Below are 16,497 nucleotides of genomic sequence, written 5' to 3' on the forward strand. Positions count from 1 at the left end.
TGGCACAAATTGTACCTAACCTATTATTTGATATCAATGGGGAGTGGGGAACCAAATGGCTTAAGAGAAAAATAACTCTTGTAAAAAGCCTAGAAGAAAATGGAATAATATTAAATGTTGGCAAAGAGAAGTCCTTAATAGGTTAAATGTCTACTGCTCCCCCACATCAGAATACCTAGCTTTAAAGTTTTTTCATTCCATGCTACAACAGCTGAAGAAGGAATCTCCTTGTGTGGTTTCAATGGATATTACTCTTAGCAGGTCCTGCTGGCTTAGACTTTCCTTTTTTTTTCTAACTGCCATGTGTTGTAGAATATTGTCTAACCAAAGAGACTATTTCCATGATTTTAATTAAAGTATGAAGATAGCTTATTATAGAGCAAAATTCCCTCAAAATACAGGAATAAATATAGCAGCAAGTAGAAAATAACAAAAATAAGAAAGAGATCGTCGGGCCAGATTTACAGAGGCCTGCATGAGCAAAGGTACAATTGTTTCAACAACACATACAAATGTTTGCATCAGAACTGCTTAAGAAGCTGCAATAGCTGGTCATTTGTGCACGGCGTTACTGAAGTAGAACAGTGAATGCACATCATTTAGGTGTTCAAATGCAAGACCTAGGTCTGAAAACCAGGCCCTAGTTGTACTTATTACTTTTAGTTTTACATTTTCAAATGCTAGACAGGAGTTGCTACTGTATGTAAAGTGCACTTGAAAGCAAACCCAAGGCTAGATAGTAGCTCTGTTTCCATGAGACTGGGGTTCAAGAGCTGCCTTGAAAAATAGTGAGGGGTCATCTCTGAGGAGAGCTCTTGTCTGCATCTTAGATCAAAGCTAAAGGTCACAGGGGCAGTCAGGAAACATAGAGACCAACCATGGAGATTTGTTTGCTTGACTTATGTCTGAGCTCTGTTTTAATTAGACTAATCAAAATGTGCGTATTGAGTCCAGCAGCAAACCCATAATGAGGCAGGGTCAGCTGAACTGAGGCTGAGAGCCATATGGAGGTATCTATTCAAGCACTGTTCCCAAAGTGTCTGAAATACATTTTATAGGGAATTGACTTTTATTGTGCTAAAAAGAGTTTAGTTATGGAACACAGCCACCTTAAACAGAGACCAGGGGAAGCAGGCTGAGGAACCCAGACTTCCATTTTATTTATTTATTTGACTCCTGGTCCTATTCTTTTTCCTACTGAAAAAGCAACCTGAGATAAGCCTTAGGGCCTCTGGTGTGGGGCAAGGTGCTGCCTCTGCCTCTCCCCAGGACCCCTAACAGTCCTGCTCCTTGGAGTCACAGCCTGCTTCACTCAAGCACTCAGGGGCAGCCCTTTCAAGTATTGGCTGGTTTTGGTTGGGATCACTTGTGGGTTTAGACCCTCATGTCCAACTTGACAGAGTTGTAGGGCAGGAAGGGCTGTTTAAAGTAAATCTGGGGGCCCGTGCAAAGCCGGCCTCTACTAAAAGGCCCAAAAGTCAATGTGTGAACTTCTCCTCCCCTACCTGCTCCATACTTCCCTGCCACCCCAGCAAGGGAGACTCATTTGCACATAGACTGGGATGGTGGTAAGGTAATAACAGATGGGTTCGGATCTGGAGTGTGGGTGTGTGAAGGGAGTTAGGGAAGGAGGAAATGGTGGTTTTCTTTTAAAGAAGAATAATGGGGGGAAACGTGTGACACACTCCAGCCAGGGCTGCACTATAGTGAGAAACATCCTGAAGTTATTCCCCCACAAAGCTGTTGGTCAGCATGAAGCAAATTGGCATCAACCCCTTTCAGCACTAGAGTGTGAGCAGCAAACATCACACCAATGGATGGTGGGGGCCAAAGGCCCTAGGACCCAACATAGCTCAAGATGTGGCAGCACTGGGTGAATGGGCCCTAGTGACCGGGAACAGGATAGTCCTAATGAGAGCCACTGGAAGCCTTTTACCCTGACTTTCTGCAATGGGATGAAGTCATGTGCTACATCGCACACGGCACCGTCAGTCTGTCATGGGAAATTTGTGGAACACATTGCAGGTAAGTGATGGAAAATTTAGATGGAAAATTAGGCCCGGCCCTGAGCAGAATAGGTGAGTCACCTTGAATTCTTCCCTGGCTCCAACTCTCATTTTTCCCTGTCACCTACCTCCCTGCCACATCCCTCCCCAGGGAGTTCAAATGCATCATCTCCCTCCCTTGGCAGGTTCTTCTACAGTCTGTGGCTCTTGGATGGTCTGCCCCAGGCAGTACGGCTTCCTGTGGCTTTCAGCAGCAGAAACCACCTCTGAGAGAAGATTTAACAGAAAGTATCCCACCACTACCAGCAACAAAAGCTATCAGGGATACAGTGTACTTACCGCTTACCACCTGCAGGGGAAGCAGAGGTGGCACTTCTACCCCTGACTTTGTGGGAATGGCGAAGCTGAAGTTAGTGTTCTGTGAGTTATGGGGGGAGGGATATAGAAAGTCACGAAATCCCGACCCCCACTGCAAACTAACTGGCCTAATCGTTTGGCCTAACCTACCAAAGAGGGGACAGTTTTCATGTCCCCTGTCCAGTTTTCATGTTTCTGATGAAGGATATAAAGATGTCTTTGACAAGATTCTCTTTATTTGCAGGTAGCTCTTTGCTAGACTCATCCCAGGTCAGCAATTATAAACTAGTTGTGCAAGTCAAAGACCTGGGAAATCAGTCTCTGGGATATCGTGCATTAGCGAACATTGAAATTGCAGTTGTGGAGAACACCTGGATAACCCCAAGTCCCGTTCTCCTTCAAGAACACCTAAATGTGACTTATCCAAAGAAAATTTCAAAGGTGAGTCAAGGGAGCAGATTTTTCAAATTCATGTTACTTGGCTGAATTAACATCACACCCCTTAGAACTATTTCTGAGAGCTCTTCTGAATTAGTAGGATAGACTTTGATCCTACAATCTCTTATGCATGTGAGCAACCTTGGGTATATGAATAGTCCCATTAAACTCAATATTACTACTTACATGTGTACTTACAGACTGCAGCCATGGAGTGTAGCTTCCTTATGAAAGGATTGTTATGGTCAGAAATCTAAAAAGCCAAAGTAAACCAGAATGGTAGCAGGCTGAGTTTAATTGGGAGTATAGTACTGAAAAGGGTTATTCTGTGATCTTAAAGTGATGACTGATGGATGTGTGCTTCCTCCATGCCATAGTATTAAACACCCATTGGTTTTTCAGACTGCCATATCTATTTATCAAAGTGTCAAAGCTCAACACCAGTGTTTGCCATTCATACCTCTACACACACAATAGCTGATATCACTGTTGGATTGCCCCAACTTTCTTCATCCAAACCTGCCTGATTTCCTGTAAAGCTCTCCCCATTCCAGCAATGCTAGAAATGCAGCACTGTTGCTGTGTAATGTACGGACAGAAACCTGCTGTTGCTCTGTTTACTGGAACTCTGAAGGGAATCCCTCAGGAATGAACAGAAGAAGAGGGTAAAAAAAGTTGCTTAAAATAACATTCTTATTTTAAACACTGCTCACAGACTGCACTGTCTCTCCCACTCGCCTCTGGTGGTTAGTCAAGAAATGCAGTAAGGGAGCTTTCCGCCACAAAACTCCATGTACATAGTTTATAGAGTCATACGGGCTAAGAAGCATGAAATCTAAACAAAGTCATCCAAGAAACATTAGTGCTAGCATAAATAAATGGATGTTTAAATTAGAATAAGGCCTCCATAATGGCTTCTCCCCTGTTATTTTGAGACTTGATAAAGCATTACACACATCCCGTTTCTAAGAGTTACCATTCCACTTTCTCCTTGTTAGGAACTGTTCTGCACCCATGGAGCTGAAAGGGTTTATGCTTGTAAAAACAACTGACAGGTAATATTTTACCAGGGCTGTGCAGTCTAAACAAAAGTGTTTTTAGCTACAACATTTCTGTGGCAACAGTAAAAAATTGTTCTGAGTTTGCTTGTCCACTTTCCCTTATAATATCTGGCCTAAGACTGTTTATCACTTTTTGCTGGTATGATATTGCAGATCTTTTTAGCTCTAGTAATTTAATTTTGGATTTAAATCAATCTGAAGTGATTTAACTTTCAGTCTGCTAAAGGATGCCAGGCAAATCTTACGCTGATTTGATTTTGCTTTGGCTTGAGAGGATGTACAGATTATACCATAGAACTACAAGGAAACCTGTCCAAAAGTTTTCAAAGAATTTCAATTATTTTTAGCATCCAGTGATCAAAGCACTATTAGCCTTTTGAATTTAATTTATATAAATGTTGATTGGGGTACAGTGGACATTTGCCATCTCTTGTCTGCAGCCTGACTAACACCGATATGACCTTATAGTGCATGTCACTGAAGGATCTCAAAGCACACTTACAAACATTAAGTATTTAAGCCTTGCAGCACTCCAAAGGGCAGGTAGGCAACTACTATGCCTATTTCACAATAACAGAGGCATAGGGGCTAGGGAAGGCCTGATTTTTAGACATGATGAAGACTCATAAACCTAATTAAAGTCAATGGGAGCTGCTCAGCCTTGAAAAATCAGGCCCTGAGTGACTTGCCAAAGGCCATACGATAATCTGACAGTATTGAGCCCAGTTCTCTTGATTCCCAGAACCATGCTGTAGCCAGCAGACTACATCTATACAACACTTTCATATAATATAAATTGTTCTTAAAATCTCTTGTGGCAAAGTACCTGGGCATGGTTTTTAACTACAGCTGCTTTAAAGACAGATACTACATGTTGTCTAGGTATCAGTGCAATGCTGCTTGTTACACCTCCTATGACTGCCTTTTAAAAAATGAACATAATTTTAAAGAAAGGTGCTGAACTGGTAATTCCAGAGATCAACAGCCTCCATTTATCCATCAAACAGGGAAACTGTGCAAACAACCCCATGCTGCTCTGCCAATATGCCTCAACACTGATCTGAATGGAAGACCTATAGGGTGAGAAGGCAGTTCATTTTCTATGTATAGTCAAGGAGTACTTGTGGCACCTTAGAGACTAACCAATTTATTTGAGCATGAGCTTTCGTGAGCTACAGCTCACTTCATCGGATGCATGCCCAGATTTCCACTCCATACGGCTAAATGCAGTGCCTTGCATAATGACAGGTTTCAGAGTAACAGCCGTGTTAGTCTGTATTCACAAAAAGAAAAGGAGTACTTGTGGCACCTTAGAGACTAACCAATTTATTTGAGCATGAGCTTTCGTGAGCTACAGCTCACTTCATCGGATGTGGCATGCATCCGATGAAGTGAGCTGTAGCTCACGAAAGCTCATGCTCAAATAAATTGGTTAGTCTCTAAGGTGCCACAAGTACTCCTTTTCTTTTTGCAAATACAGACTAACACGGCTGTTACTCTGAAACCTATGTATAGTCAATCTCTTGTTTCTCTTCTCAGACTGCCACTAAAGGTGCCAATTAGTGATCATTGTGATAGTGACTGTGGGTGATCTCTTGTCCACTAGGACTGAACTGAGACCACCAACTTGTTTCACTGGCACACATTCTGGAGATGGAGCCTTTCCTATTTTATTGCCATTTCCTGTGAAATTTGGAATACTTGTCATTTGTGTGGCTGTCTGTCCCCTTGATTCCAGGTTAACTGGAATAGTGGAGAAGTCCATTACTATCTGAAGGAGAGCTTCCCTCAAGGCCTTTTTTCAATTGACCAAGAAGGGAATATCTATGTGACACAAGCACTGGACAGAGAAAGCCAAGCAGAGGTACGTATGAATATAGGGATCAGTTAGGGAATTTAGCTGAATAAGTCCAAAGTTTCAGTACCCTACCCTTAATTAGCACTTGAAGATTTGACTAACGAGGAAATTCACTAGAAACTTATTCATTAACAAACCTGCATGTGTGTGAAACAGAATCTTAAAGTTAGAATCATGCAACTAGAATCTATCTATTTGTGTACTTATATGGCCCTCATCACTGGGAGGTAGGGAAGTACTATTATCCCCATTTTACAGATAGAATAAGGCATGGGCTAGATTAAGTGACTTGTCCAAGTTCATATAGGAAGTCTGTGGTTGAGCCAGGAGTTAAACCTAGCCTGGTTCCCTATCCCCTAGACTAGCTTTCCTCTCTTATTAGTGATAGACTTTGCTATCATTTATACCAGTGCACTTCTCACATCTTTACACTCAACCTTCAGCAAACTCCCAAATATAAGTAAGATAGTATTTAGTTTTTCTTTCATCCAGATACAATGGACTGCATTAATATGATCTATCTTTGTATGCCACTATCACTCTGACCTCTGCTTGTTCATGTAGTTGTTCCCAGTGGGCTAAATCTTAAGATCTTCAGCCAGATTGTATTCAGTCATGGTTCTGGTGAATGTCATAACTGTCAACAGGCATTTACCTGAATGAGGTTTGAGTAAGGGCCTCAGGCTTTGGCCAACTGAGAAGAACAGAGCCAGATTTTGGCCTAAGCTGTGTTGCAAAGAGTCCCCAGGTGGGATAGACAGTATAGATGGCTGTTTGGGGGCATTCCTGAGGCAAGGGTGGCCTGGATGGAGCACTGCTATTCTCAAGAAATCCCTGGTTGTAATTGGCTTTTGAGGTCCCTTCTGAATTTGCTCCCAGCAGTCACCTGGGGCATAATGAGGTGGCACTGAGTGTGGATCCTGAGCCAAGTGAAGCATGGCTGGACTCAAGGATTTGGACCCTATTGGCTGCACAGTTTTGGTCTCCATGTTGATAGGAGGCAGTGTCCTGACCACAATGCCACATGTCACACTTTGCCAAGGGGATTATTCAGAACAGAGTCTGCTCATTTTTCTGTATTAAGGGAACATATGGCCCTAGTATTTATAGCAGGAGGCCTGGACCTTCCATACAGTTGGAAAGCCTGCAAGCTGGCATCTGGGTTTCTAAAGTCGATTTTCTACCATCAGTGATACAAGTTTTACCTTTAAACTCTAGATTCTTATCCCTGGAACGTATAAAGCGGAGACCACCATGTCCAATAACGTGAGGGTCTAAAGACCTGTTACAAAAAAACCCTTTATCATACTGTAATTTGAACCTTGATCAATACTTGTCTGTATAGTTTATAAATAGAATGAAATTTTGGCTCTGTCTTTCAGACATGCTAGTTCAGAAACGATTAGCTCATGGGACAAAGTCTCATGTTCCAGAGATGACCCAAGATTAACATGTTTTGGTAAAGCTTAGTTTCCAAGTGAGACTGTGCTGGTAATTTAGCTGTTTATAGTATCCACTGTCATGGTTCACATGCAGCACAGAGTTTCATAAGAATTAATTTCATCTGGATCACTTCCCCCAGCTGGAGGGACAATCTGTAGCACTGGAAAGGGGAGAGAATTTTAAATATTACGGGTCCAGTCCTACACTCCTCTCTTCAGCAGAATTCCCATTGGTTTCAATAGGAGATTTACCAGATTAAGTAGTGCAAAATTAGGCCGTATGTAATTCATAAGAAGTCTCATAGAAAAATTCTGTACAGTGTAACAGAGAATGGTAACCAGTCTATATAATTTCACACAGAATTATAGCCCTGCTATGATAGTCTATAGGATGGCTTAAAAATACTTAAAGAAAGCATCTCATTCTCTATTGAATTCTATAGACTTTTAGAGTAATTTCTATAGAACTCCCATATCATTTTTACAGAAGCACATTGGTTCCATCCCCATTGTACTCAGTAGGACTTTTTCCAAAAGGGCAAATATAAATGTTAACTTCTATTAAATGAATAAAGTTGACTAAATCTTATGCTAATTATAAATTTTCTTATGAATTCATTTAAACATTGTCAGTATGAGATTCAGATTTTTGCTGAGAACAAGGATGGAATGCTGTATAATGAGCCACTAGAGCTCCTGCTAACAGTGATGGATGAGAACGACAATGGGCCAGTATTCTCCCAGGAGATTTATCAGGTAGAACTTGAGGAGAACACAGCCAAAGGTGAGAGTTGTCCATCTGTGGCATCACAGGAAGCAAAATGCTTATGGTGGCCAACATGTGGGTAGAAGCAATACTGATAATATGATCATTCTCTACCTCATGCCCAGTCATGCAGTCCTTACAAGGCAAAACTTCAGTGAGAGCATTGCCTGCACAAGAGGCAGGAGGTATAATTCGGAGGGTCACAGATTTTTAAAGCCATTAGGGCCAATAGGATCCTCTAGTCTGACCTAAAATAAAATGCAAGGAGAGCATTTTAACTCAGTCCCCTTGCATTCGAAGGGGAGTGCTTGTTCCCTTAAACCACTATGTGAGCAGCATCAAGAAGTGGATTATGGCAAACTAAACACTTTGTGAATCTTGTATTCACCTTAAAACATAAAAATTATACATAAACCAATACGACTAGTAAAAGGGAAATGAAAACCTTTGTAATTTAATTATGGGAAAATTTGGCAACTATATTACCGAAAATGGTACCTGCCTACAGTAATATTACCTAAAATAGGCATGTTCAAAAATGCCCCTTTTGTCTAGTTTCTTATTTTGGTTGCATTCCTGTGAAGATATCATGTACCAACATATTCACTGAATCCTGTATATTAAGAAGAAATTGCTCCAAACTGCAGATCAAAACACACTGATCTTGGGAAAAGTTTGGATCTGGTTCTAAATGTTGCAACTTAGGCTCATCTCTTATGCTAACTGAAGAGTTGAAATGACAAATAAATCACTGCTTTAAAAAGTCATTTTTTTAATTGCTGTGTTTATAGTTCCTTTATTCATTGGTAATGTTTCTCTGCATGCAGGGAGTGAGATTATCACAGTAAAAGCAGAAGATGCTGATGACCCAAAGACCAACAATGCTAAAATTGCTTATGAGATATTGAGCCAAGAGCCTCAAGTATCAGAAGGTTTTTTATTTCATATTGGGAAAGACACTGGAGTGATAACATTACAGGATTCTGAACTGAAGACCAATGCTGTAAAGTACTACCACCTCCTTGTTCTCGCAGCAGATCTTGCTGGGACTGAAGGGGGTATGTTTTCTGAAGGATCATGGGGTCTGATCAGTGATTTGTTACTAACCTGTTGCAGTGCCCAATGTAAAAAAAAACCACCTCATCTAAAACAAACACTCCCTCAGTTAAATACATCGATCAAATTGCAGTTGGCATGAAATTGTCATAACATGCATCACTTTCCAGGACTAGAAGTTCAATAAGTCCAAAAACGATTGCCTTTTTGGGGAAACTGTTCAGTATAGTAGGTTTCCTACATGTAAATATTTAGTCAGACAGTAGCTGTGGCATTCACATTCTGGATACAAATTTGTTATATGGCCCACTATCATGACTTGAGATGATTATTTAGCGATCACCCAGTGACACAGCACCACTAAACCTGCTAGTTTAAGTCATGCGGTGCAGCTTAGCGACTGCAACACTTGCCTTTTCTGTAACATTTCACTGGAGGATCTCAAGGCACTTTACAAATACTAAAGGCCACTTATGAGTCTGGTAGTACACCTGTGCAAAAAATAAGAAGCACCTGTTCGTCCCTACACTGGGTACTGGCATTGCCAGACTGCATGAAGGGGTGGGAGGAAAAGCAGCTGCTGCTAGGCTGCAGAGATGAGTTGGGAGTGGGCAGGCAGAAGTAGTGAGAGGAGCCTGAGGGCTACCCCTGCAGTGGGCCAGTCTGTGCAGCTGAGCTGTAAGGAAGGGAACAATAAGATAAACCAATAAAAGGGCCGGCACAGTTGACCTTCTCCAGGAGCCAAGCATAGGTAAGTCTGTGTCTGTCAGAGTCTTAGTTCCGTTCCAGGCACAGCTGCACTTTACTCAGGCTGGATTGTAAAGTTTCTGTCTCTCTCCAGTGAAATTAACCTCCTGCCTCCCTGGGAAAGAAATGAGTATTATTAACACTTTGTACAAGGTGGCAGTGCCAGAACTAGGATTCAAAAGCCAGATTTTCAGCTACTGTAAATTGGTGTAACCCCAGTGAAGTGAATAGAGCTCTGTTGATTTAAACCATCTGAGAATCTGGGCTCAGTCTCATCTGCTAACCAATGTATCATGCTCCCTCACACATGCAGATTATAGTGTTAAACACATTGCAACCCCTGGAGAAAAAAATAGTTCCTGAACTCTTGTGAGTGATCCCATGCACTAGAGACATACGGTGCAACTGAAGGGGAGGCAGGGTTTCATACTGGAATGGCTGGGGAACAGAAGAGAGGGAGCGAAAGATAATTTTTAAAGTGGATCAGTGCGTTGTATGTGTTAAATAATTTTTTTTTATATTTGTGTGCACACATTGAAATACAGACAATTTTGGAATTAAGGAACTGCTATCTCAACTCCCATTTATGATGTCTACACACAGCACCCAGACTTTGCTCTCCTGGCTTCTGTAGTCTTCAGATTCAGATCAGGTCCTGAATAGAAACAGATTATCATCTCCTCTCAAAAGCACAATATTGCTGACTTTGTACCAGGCATCCCAGACATCCTTCCATTACAGAATAGCTGTTCTGCACCAAATATTTACTTTGGTCAAGAAATCTGAGGACCAAAAATCCTCTGTGTTTGTTTCCAGGTCTCAGCAGCACTTGTACAGTCTTGATTAAAGTTGTGGATGTAAATGACAGCCCTCCTGTATTCTCACAGACAAAGGTAACCCTCTTACACAGCATGCGAGTGATTTACAACATCTGTAGATCAGTGACTGGGAAGATATGGTATGGTCTTAAAGATATCCACAAAGTGATGGATATTACAGCACTGTAAAGACACATGCTGTATTCTCCCCTCAGTTCTATTGATGAAGGGAATCCAGAGCACATTAGATTCAACATTCCAAGCAAGAAAGATAAAAATGTAGTCTAGGTATTATGATGTCTTGTGTTGGTATGTACACTTCTGTATTTTCCAGTTCGAGCTACTGTTATCCTCCCTACTCATTGCAGAAGTCATAACTAAGGGAACACCTCTAAACCCCAGGGTGTGTTCATGTAGGGGTAGTTCCATGCACAGAGAGTTACAGTACTGACAACAGCAGATGTTCAAAAACCATGAGTCTGGCCCTGCAAATCATGAGATTATCTTAAAACCCCCCACAAAATTTAGAAAAAATAAATATGCGGCTCTTTTTTTCCCTTTCTAATTTTTGAACTTGTAGAGGTGACACTGAGGTCGCAGTTTTAAGCTTTTCTCCACATACACAAGGGCAAAAAACTTACTCTTCATATTTTTTTAAATAAAGGTTGAGATTGTCACCTAATCACCTGTCTCTACGAGCTGGGCTATAAGAAGACCACCAGATATCGCAAGACTCTCAATAAAATCATGAGCGTTAGCAACACTGAATTGGGTGTATAAAGACACAAAGAATTGTTAAAAGACTGAAAAGCAACTCATGAAACTTTTAACGGCAGGTCAGGGTTTTGACTGACTGTAGCAGCTTTGACAACATCCTATTTACTGATGGCAACATTATTTTATAAAAGCAAAGGCTCACTTCCTTCACACAAACGGTCCTGATGAACTGAGTACTACTTCAAAAAGAATGACAACAGATTTTGCTTGTAATTTCAGTGTTTCCCTGGGTTGCTTAAGGGTAAAATAAACACAGCACAAAACACAGAAGAAATTCCAAGTGCTCTTGATTAATATCAGCCCTGTTAAGATGTTGTCACTCTTATTATAGAAGGTGCAATGTTTGATCTCAGTGGGGACAGAATTCAAAGATTAACACAGCAGAGTTGGAAAGTTTGTTCTGATAGCTAGCTGTCAAAGGAGTGCTGACATCTTACAGCATGGCACCCTGGTGCACTGAATATAATGCAAATAGCCCTGCAGCTTAATCACTTCCATATGTAGATAGATATAATAAAGGTTAAGGGTAGGATTTTCAAACATGCTCAGTGTTGGCCTAACTATGCTCCCACTTAAGTCAATGATAAAACTCTCATTGACTTCAGTGAGAGCAGATTTAAGTTAATAAGTGTTTTTGAAAATTCTTCCCTTAATGTCTATGTATGAGACCTGGCACTTCATCACAAATGTTAATTTACTATGTCTAAGGTTACAATAACAAATGCATTTACATGTGCTAGAGAGTCAAAGACCTGTCACAGTAAAAAAAAATGAAAAATGGAGAGTTTCTATGGGCTTAAGATACTACCATGCTTATTTACCGTTTATATAAAAACTGGCTACCTACAAACTGTGCACATAGCTTGTCTATGCAACAACATATTTATATTACTGTAATCTCCTCCTCCTCCCCTCATTCCCTCCATTTTCTTTATAACTACTTGGTATGTTCATAGGTAAGATCACTGTGGCATGGATAATTTCCTTTACATGGCTATACAGTTCATAGCACAATAGGACTTCTAGACACTATCATAATAGGAATAATGCAAATAATATGGGTAAACCATATCCTAGTTAAACCAATCCTAGATTAAATAAATAGAGACTGTCCAATAATCATCCTATACTTATAACCACTGGTGCAATCATCGTGTCTTATACCAACTTCTTTTCTTCTACTGCACCTAAAAGTAACCTGAGGGAAGGTGTAAAACAGTAGCACAATAAGAAATAGAACTTCTGATTTCTCTTTTATCTTTTTAAATGCAGTATGGGCCATTCAGTTTTCCTGAGGATACAGAAGTAGGTACATTAATAACAACTATTACAGCAACAGACGCGGATGAAGAGATGAAGTTCAAGTTCGTAAACTTTTCCGTGGAATTGGGAAATGAAGATGAAACTTTCAAAATTCTAAGCAATCCACAAAATGGCACAGCCAGCATCTGGCTTGAAAAGGTACTATGTGCTTTTAGTCTGGAACACGGTCACTGAAATCCATGGGAGCGTGTGTGTGTAAGAACTACAGGGGTGGGCCCTCTATGTTTAAATTTCCTCAGATCAGTAGGCTGCCCTGCTGTTTTAATATACTCCTTTTTACCACCTCCTATTCCTTCTACACCCCTTTCCTCCAGCCAGTCAAGTACACTAATGTAGATTCCCTTAGACTTAGTGGGCCAAAATTAGAGGCGATATGTAACTGGGTGTAGGTTACCTATTTGTAAGTGAGTGAGAGTGTAAAAAGTGAGGGCTTGTCTACACAGAGACTTCGTGCACGGCCAGCCAGAGTGAAAAGTTACAGAGAACTAGCTTCCCGTACACTAACTTGCCATGCGGATCCTGCTACCCACACACTAAAAGTTCGGAAGTGACAGCAGTATGTCAAAATGCACTATAGAACTTTTAGTGTGTGGTACCAGGATCCACACAGCCAATTAAGTATAGCAATCTAGTGTACTATAGATTTACATGTGGGCTTGCCATACACTAACTCTCCCTATAGACAAACCCTGCGTCTTAGCTGGTTTTACTCAGATGCTCAGGAATAAGGTGTAAATTACAGCAGTTTAGTGTCACTTCTGAATTAAAACCTCTGTGCCAGATTCTGATCTCAGTTCCTCCAAAGTAAATGTAGAGTAATCCTAATGACTTTAGTAGAGTTATTCTGCATTTACTCCGGTGGAACCAACTAAGAACAGAATCTGCCCATTCACATCCTGTTCTGCATCTTGAGACTGGCTCTCCTGAAAAGTGTTAAGAAGCTGGTCTCTTGCTGTGACAACAGTACCAGATTGATAACACCACCATATTGATAACAGAACTGTTTTAATTTAAAATACTATTATTTAGTTACTACTTAGCACTCTCTGTAGTCACTACAGTTACTTATGGTGTAGTTTTCCTTTGTCTTGTGGCACCATATGATAAGGTAAATGTCATTAGCACTGAATTGTCTGAACATGGATGAACCTGACCAGCTCTAAATGACATTCCAGATTCTACCCACAGTGTATGAACATATCTTAGAAGGCAGTCTCACCCGTCTCTGGTTTATGGTTTAATGAGGATAGGGGTTACTGAGACTGTAGAAGCAGCCCAGCTCTACCTCCGAACATTAAATCCAAGGGGCTTTTGTTCTGAATTTTTTTTAAGCATATATAGTGTTTGTGAAAGGTGCCCGACTGTCAGACCTAGGCCATGTCTAATTGCTAAAAAAGAGGTGCATTTTTTACCTTGTGGTATCTAATGCATGTGAGTTATCCTGAGGTAAAAACACAGTGACTACAAGCCAATTGAGTTTTACGATAAATTAAGCTAGGTGAGGTCAGCACTATATCCTCACCTGGGGTTGACCGTATGTAGTTTACCTCGTGATAAAACCAAAGTGCCTTGTCTTCACTGTGTTTTTACCTCAGGATAGCTTACACACATTAGTTACCCGGAGGTAAAAAATAAAATGCATTTTTTTATCAGTGAAGACAAGACCCCTAGAAAGGATTGTCCATCTGCCTTGTATTTTAAAAGGCTCATGGGATGCCTAATGTTCCACGATCAGTATCCAAAAAGGAGGCACTTTGAAACTTATCTTTTTGACTTCTTTCTTCTTCTAACTTGATACTTCATTCTTCTGAGGATCCACAAAAAGAGCCGAGTTAATGGGCACTAAGCTAAAAAGAACATCTGCAATAGGAAAAAGGAGTTAGCGCGATCTCTGCTCACAATGGCCTTGTCAACACTTCTGGGAGGAATTCTTTGCTAAAATATCCCACTGCTAAAATACCACTGGTACCAATTGTGGGAGCACTAGTTCTACACAACTGCTGATGTTTTAAGCATGGTATTGTCTAACTCTGCTCAAGGTCTACATGACATGCTGCTCATGAACACCAGTGACCACTAGCGCTCCTACCAGTGGCAGTCTCAATAGAAAATTTGAAGAAAAACAGACAAGGCTGTGAGCAGGGTTATAGCAAACTCCTCATTCCTATGACAGATATTCCTTTTACTCTGCTCTTTTGTAGAGAGCCAGCAGAATGCAGTATAAAGTTACAGGAGAAAGGTGGGGAAAAGACAATAATACACAACTTTCTAAAACTTTGGAGTTAAACTATTTCCTTTCTCATAAAAAAAATCTCTAAACTCCTGGGAATTAAGTTTCAGTTTTTCTATTCACTTTAATTTGGCAATTTTGGCTTGAATTAAAATAGTAAGTGATCAACTACAGACTGAGTAAATAATTAAGTCATTGTACTTGTTAAATAACAAACATCAGAATTAGTCATTTGGCCATCATCCCTAGGAAAAGAGATTGTCATTAGAAATCTGACCCTGCACTCCTTGACTTCAGTGGGAATTTTGCCTGGTAAGGACTGTATGATTGAGCCCTTCTATATTATCATGTATCCATTTCTCTTCCACTTTCAAGAAGGAACAATCAAAGCCATAAAAAGGCAATGAGGGTTCTGTGCTGGGACCATATGAGTCACTAATAACAAAGGAGATTAACTTTTAGTAATTATATAATGCAGTACATCCTTATTGGTTTATATCTGTGTAAACCAGTCTTACCTTTCCATTGACGTCAGTGAAAGGGTAAAAGCTTGGCTTTTCAGTGTCATCACCGAAAGTGCTGATACTCTTCAATAGACAGCAGTATAAGTGATAATATCCTTTCAGTGAAGTCAGCTAAAGCCTTACCTTTTTACTTGCTGTGTGACACTTATAAGGAGAGTTAAGCTCTTGAAAAAAGTTAGTGGTATAATGTTAAACATAATATTTAAAAACTAGGAGCTCAGTGGCACAGAGCTTCATTTTTAGCATATGACTTTGTATAGCACAGAGGCGAGAGGTCATAAGCAATATAGGAAAAATTCAAATAGTTCTTTGTCCAAATTGCAGTGTCTGGGTCATAAATACTAGAGTTTGGCAGTATCAGCTGAATACCTAGTAGACAAATACACCCTCTAATATCACAGGTGGGAGTCCTAGCTCAGGAGATAGCCAGGACTGAAATAGCAGGGGATGTGGCAAGTTAGGTTTGAGATGCCTGTGCTGAACTGCATGGAGAACCTTGCACCATCCCTGGCTTGAGCCAGTATTTCACTGTCATGAGCTGCAAATTCTGGCCTTTAGACTGCAGCAGACATCTCACTTGTCTTATCTGAAGGTTTGAGTTGCTCTGAGGGTCTCCTCTAGAACAGCAGGAGGACTGAGAACCCAACAGTCAGGAACAATGTAATGAGAATGATTCAGAAAAAGCAGCTCTTGAATCCACAAATTTCTTTGTGGTATTCAGCCACCACGAGTGTTAGACCCTAAAATCTGAACACAAAATGCTGACCCTGCCCAGAATGCTCTATAGGCGTAAACCACAAGTCACGATCTAGGGGCCTGATCCAGAGCCCACTGAAGTCAGCAGAAAGATTCCCATGAATTTCAATGGGCTTTGATCAGGCCCCTGAAGCACAAAATTTAAGGGGTAAATTCTAATCTTGATAACAGGGATATCGGACCAAATTCCACCATCAGATTAGCATATCACTGGAGTTAATGGAGTAGCTGAAATCACACACATATCTGGACAGTACTTGGATCATAGCCAAGATGGAAATTACACAGAAGAATCTCCTTGTATCTCTGTACCAAAGGAGAGGGTACTGAGCACAAGG

General features: G+C 40.7%; 2 protein-coding genes across 5 annotated transcripts in view; one reads left to right on the forward strand and one right to left on the reverse strand.

The window, feature by feature from the left end:
- Positions 1-16,497, reverse strand: part of PDP2 (pyruvate dehydrogenase phosphatase catalytic subunit 2) — a 172,953-nt gene that overhangs the window by 53,958 nt on the left and 102,498 nt on the right. The gene's annotated exons all lie outside the window — the stretch shown is intronic.
- The window catches only part of CDH16 (cadherin 16), a 62,032-nt gene that overhangs the window by 22,669 nt on the left and 22,866 nt on the right, over positions 1-16,497 (forward strand). For all 4 annotated transcript variants that reach the window (XM_073307926.1, XM_073307924.1, XM_073307923.1 and 1 more), the window contains exons 7-12: positions 2,608-2,804; positions 5,601-5,726; positions 7,796-7,946; positions 8,756-8,986; positions 10,548-10,624; positions 12,599-12,787. In XM_073307926.1, coding sequence (XP_073164027.1) covers positions 2,608-2,804; positions 5,601-5,726; positions 7,796-7,946; positions 8,756-8,986; positions 10,548-10,624; positions 12,599-12,787 — 971 coding nt within the window. The remainder of the gene's footprint in view (positions 1-2,607; positions 2,805-5,600; positions 5,727-7,795; positions 7,947-8,755; positions 8,987-10,547; positions 10,625-12,598; positions 12,788-16,497) is intronic.

Source organism: Lepidochelys kempii, chromosome 12 (assembly GCF_965140285.1).
Source record: "Lepidochelys kempii isolate rLepKem1 chromosome 12, rLepKem1.hap1, whole genome shotgun sequence".
NCBI classification, from domain to species: Eukaryota; Metazoa; Chordata; order Testudines; family Cheloniidae; genus Lepidochelys; species Lepidochelys kempii.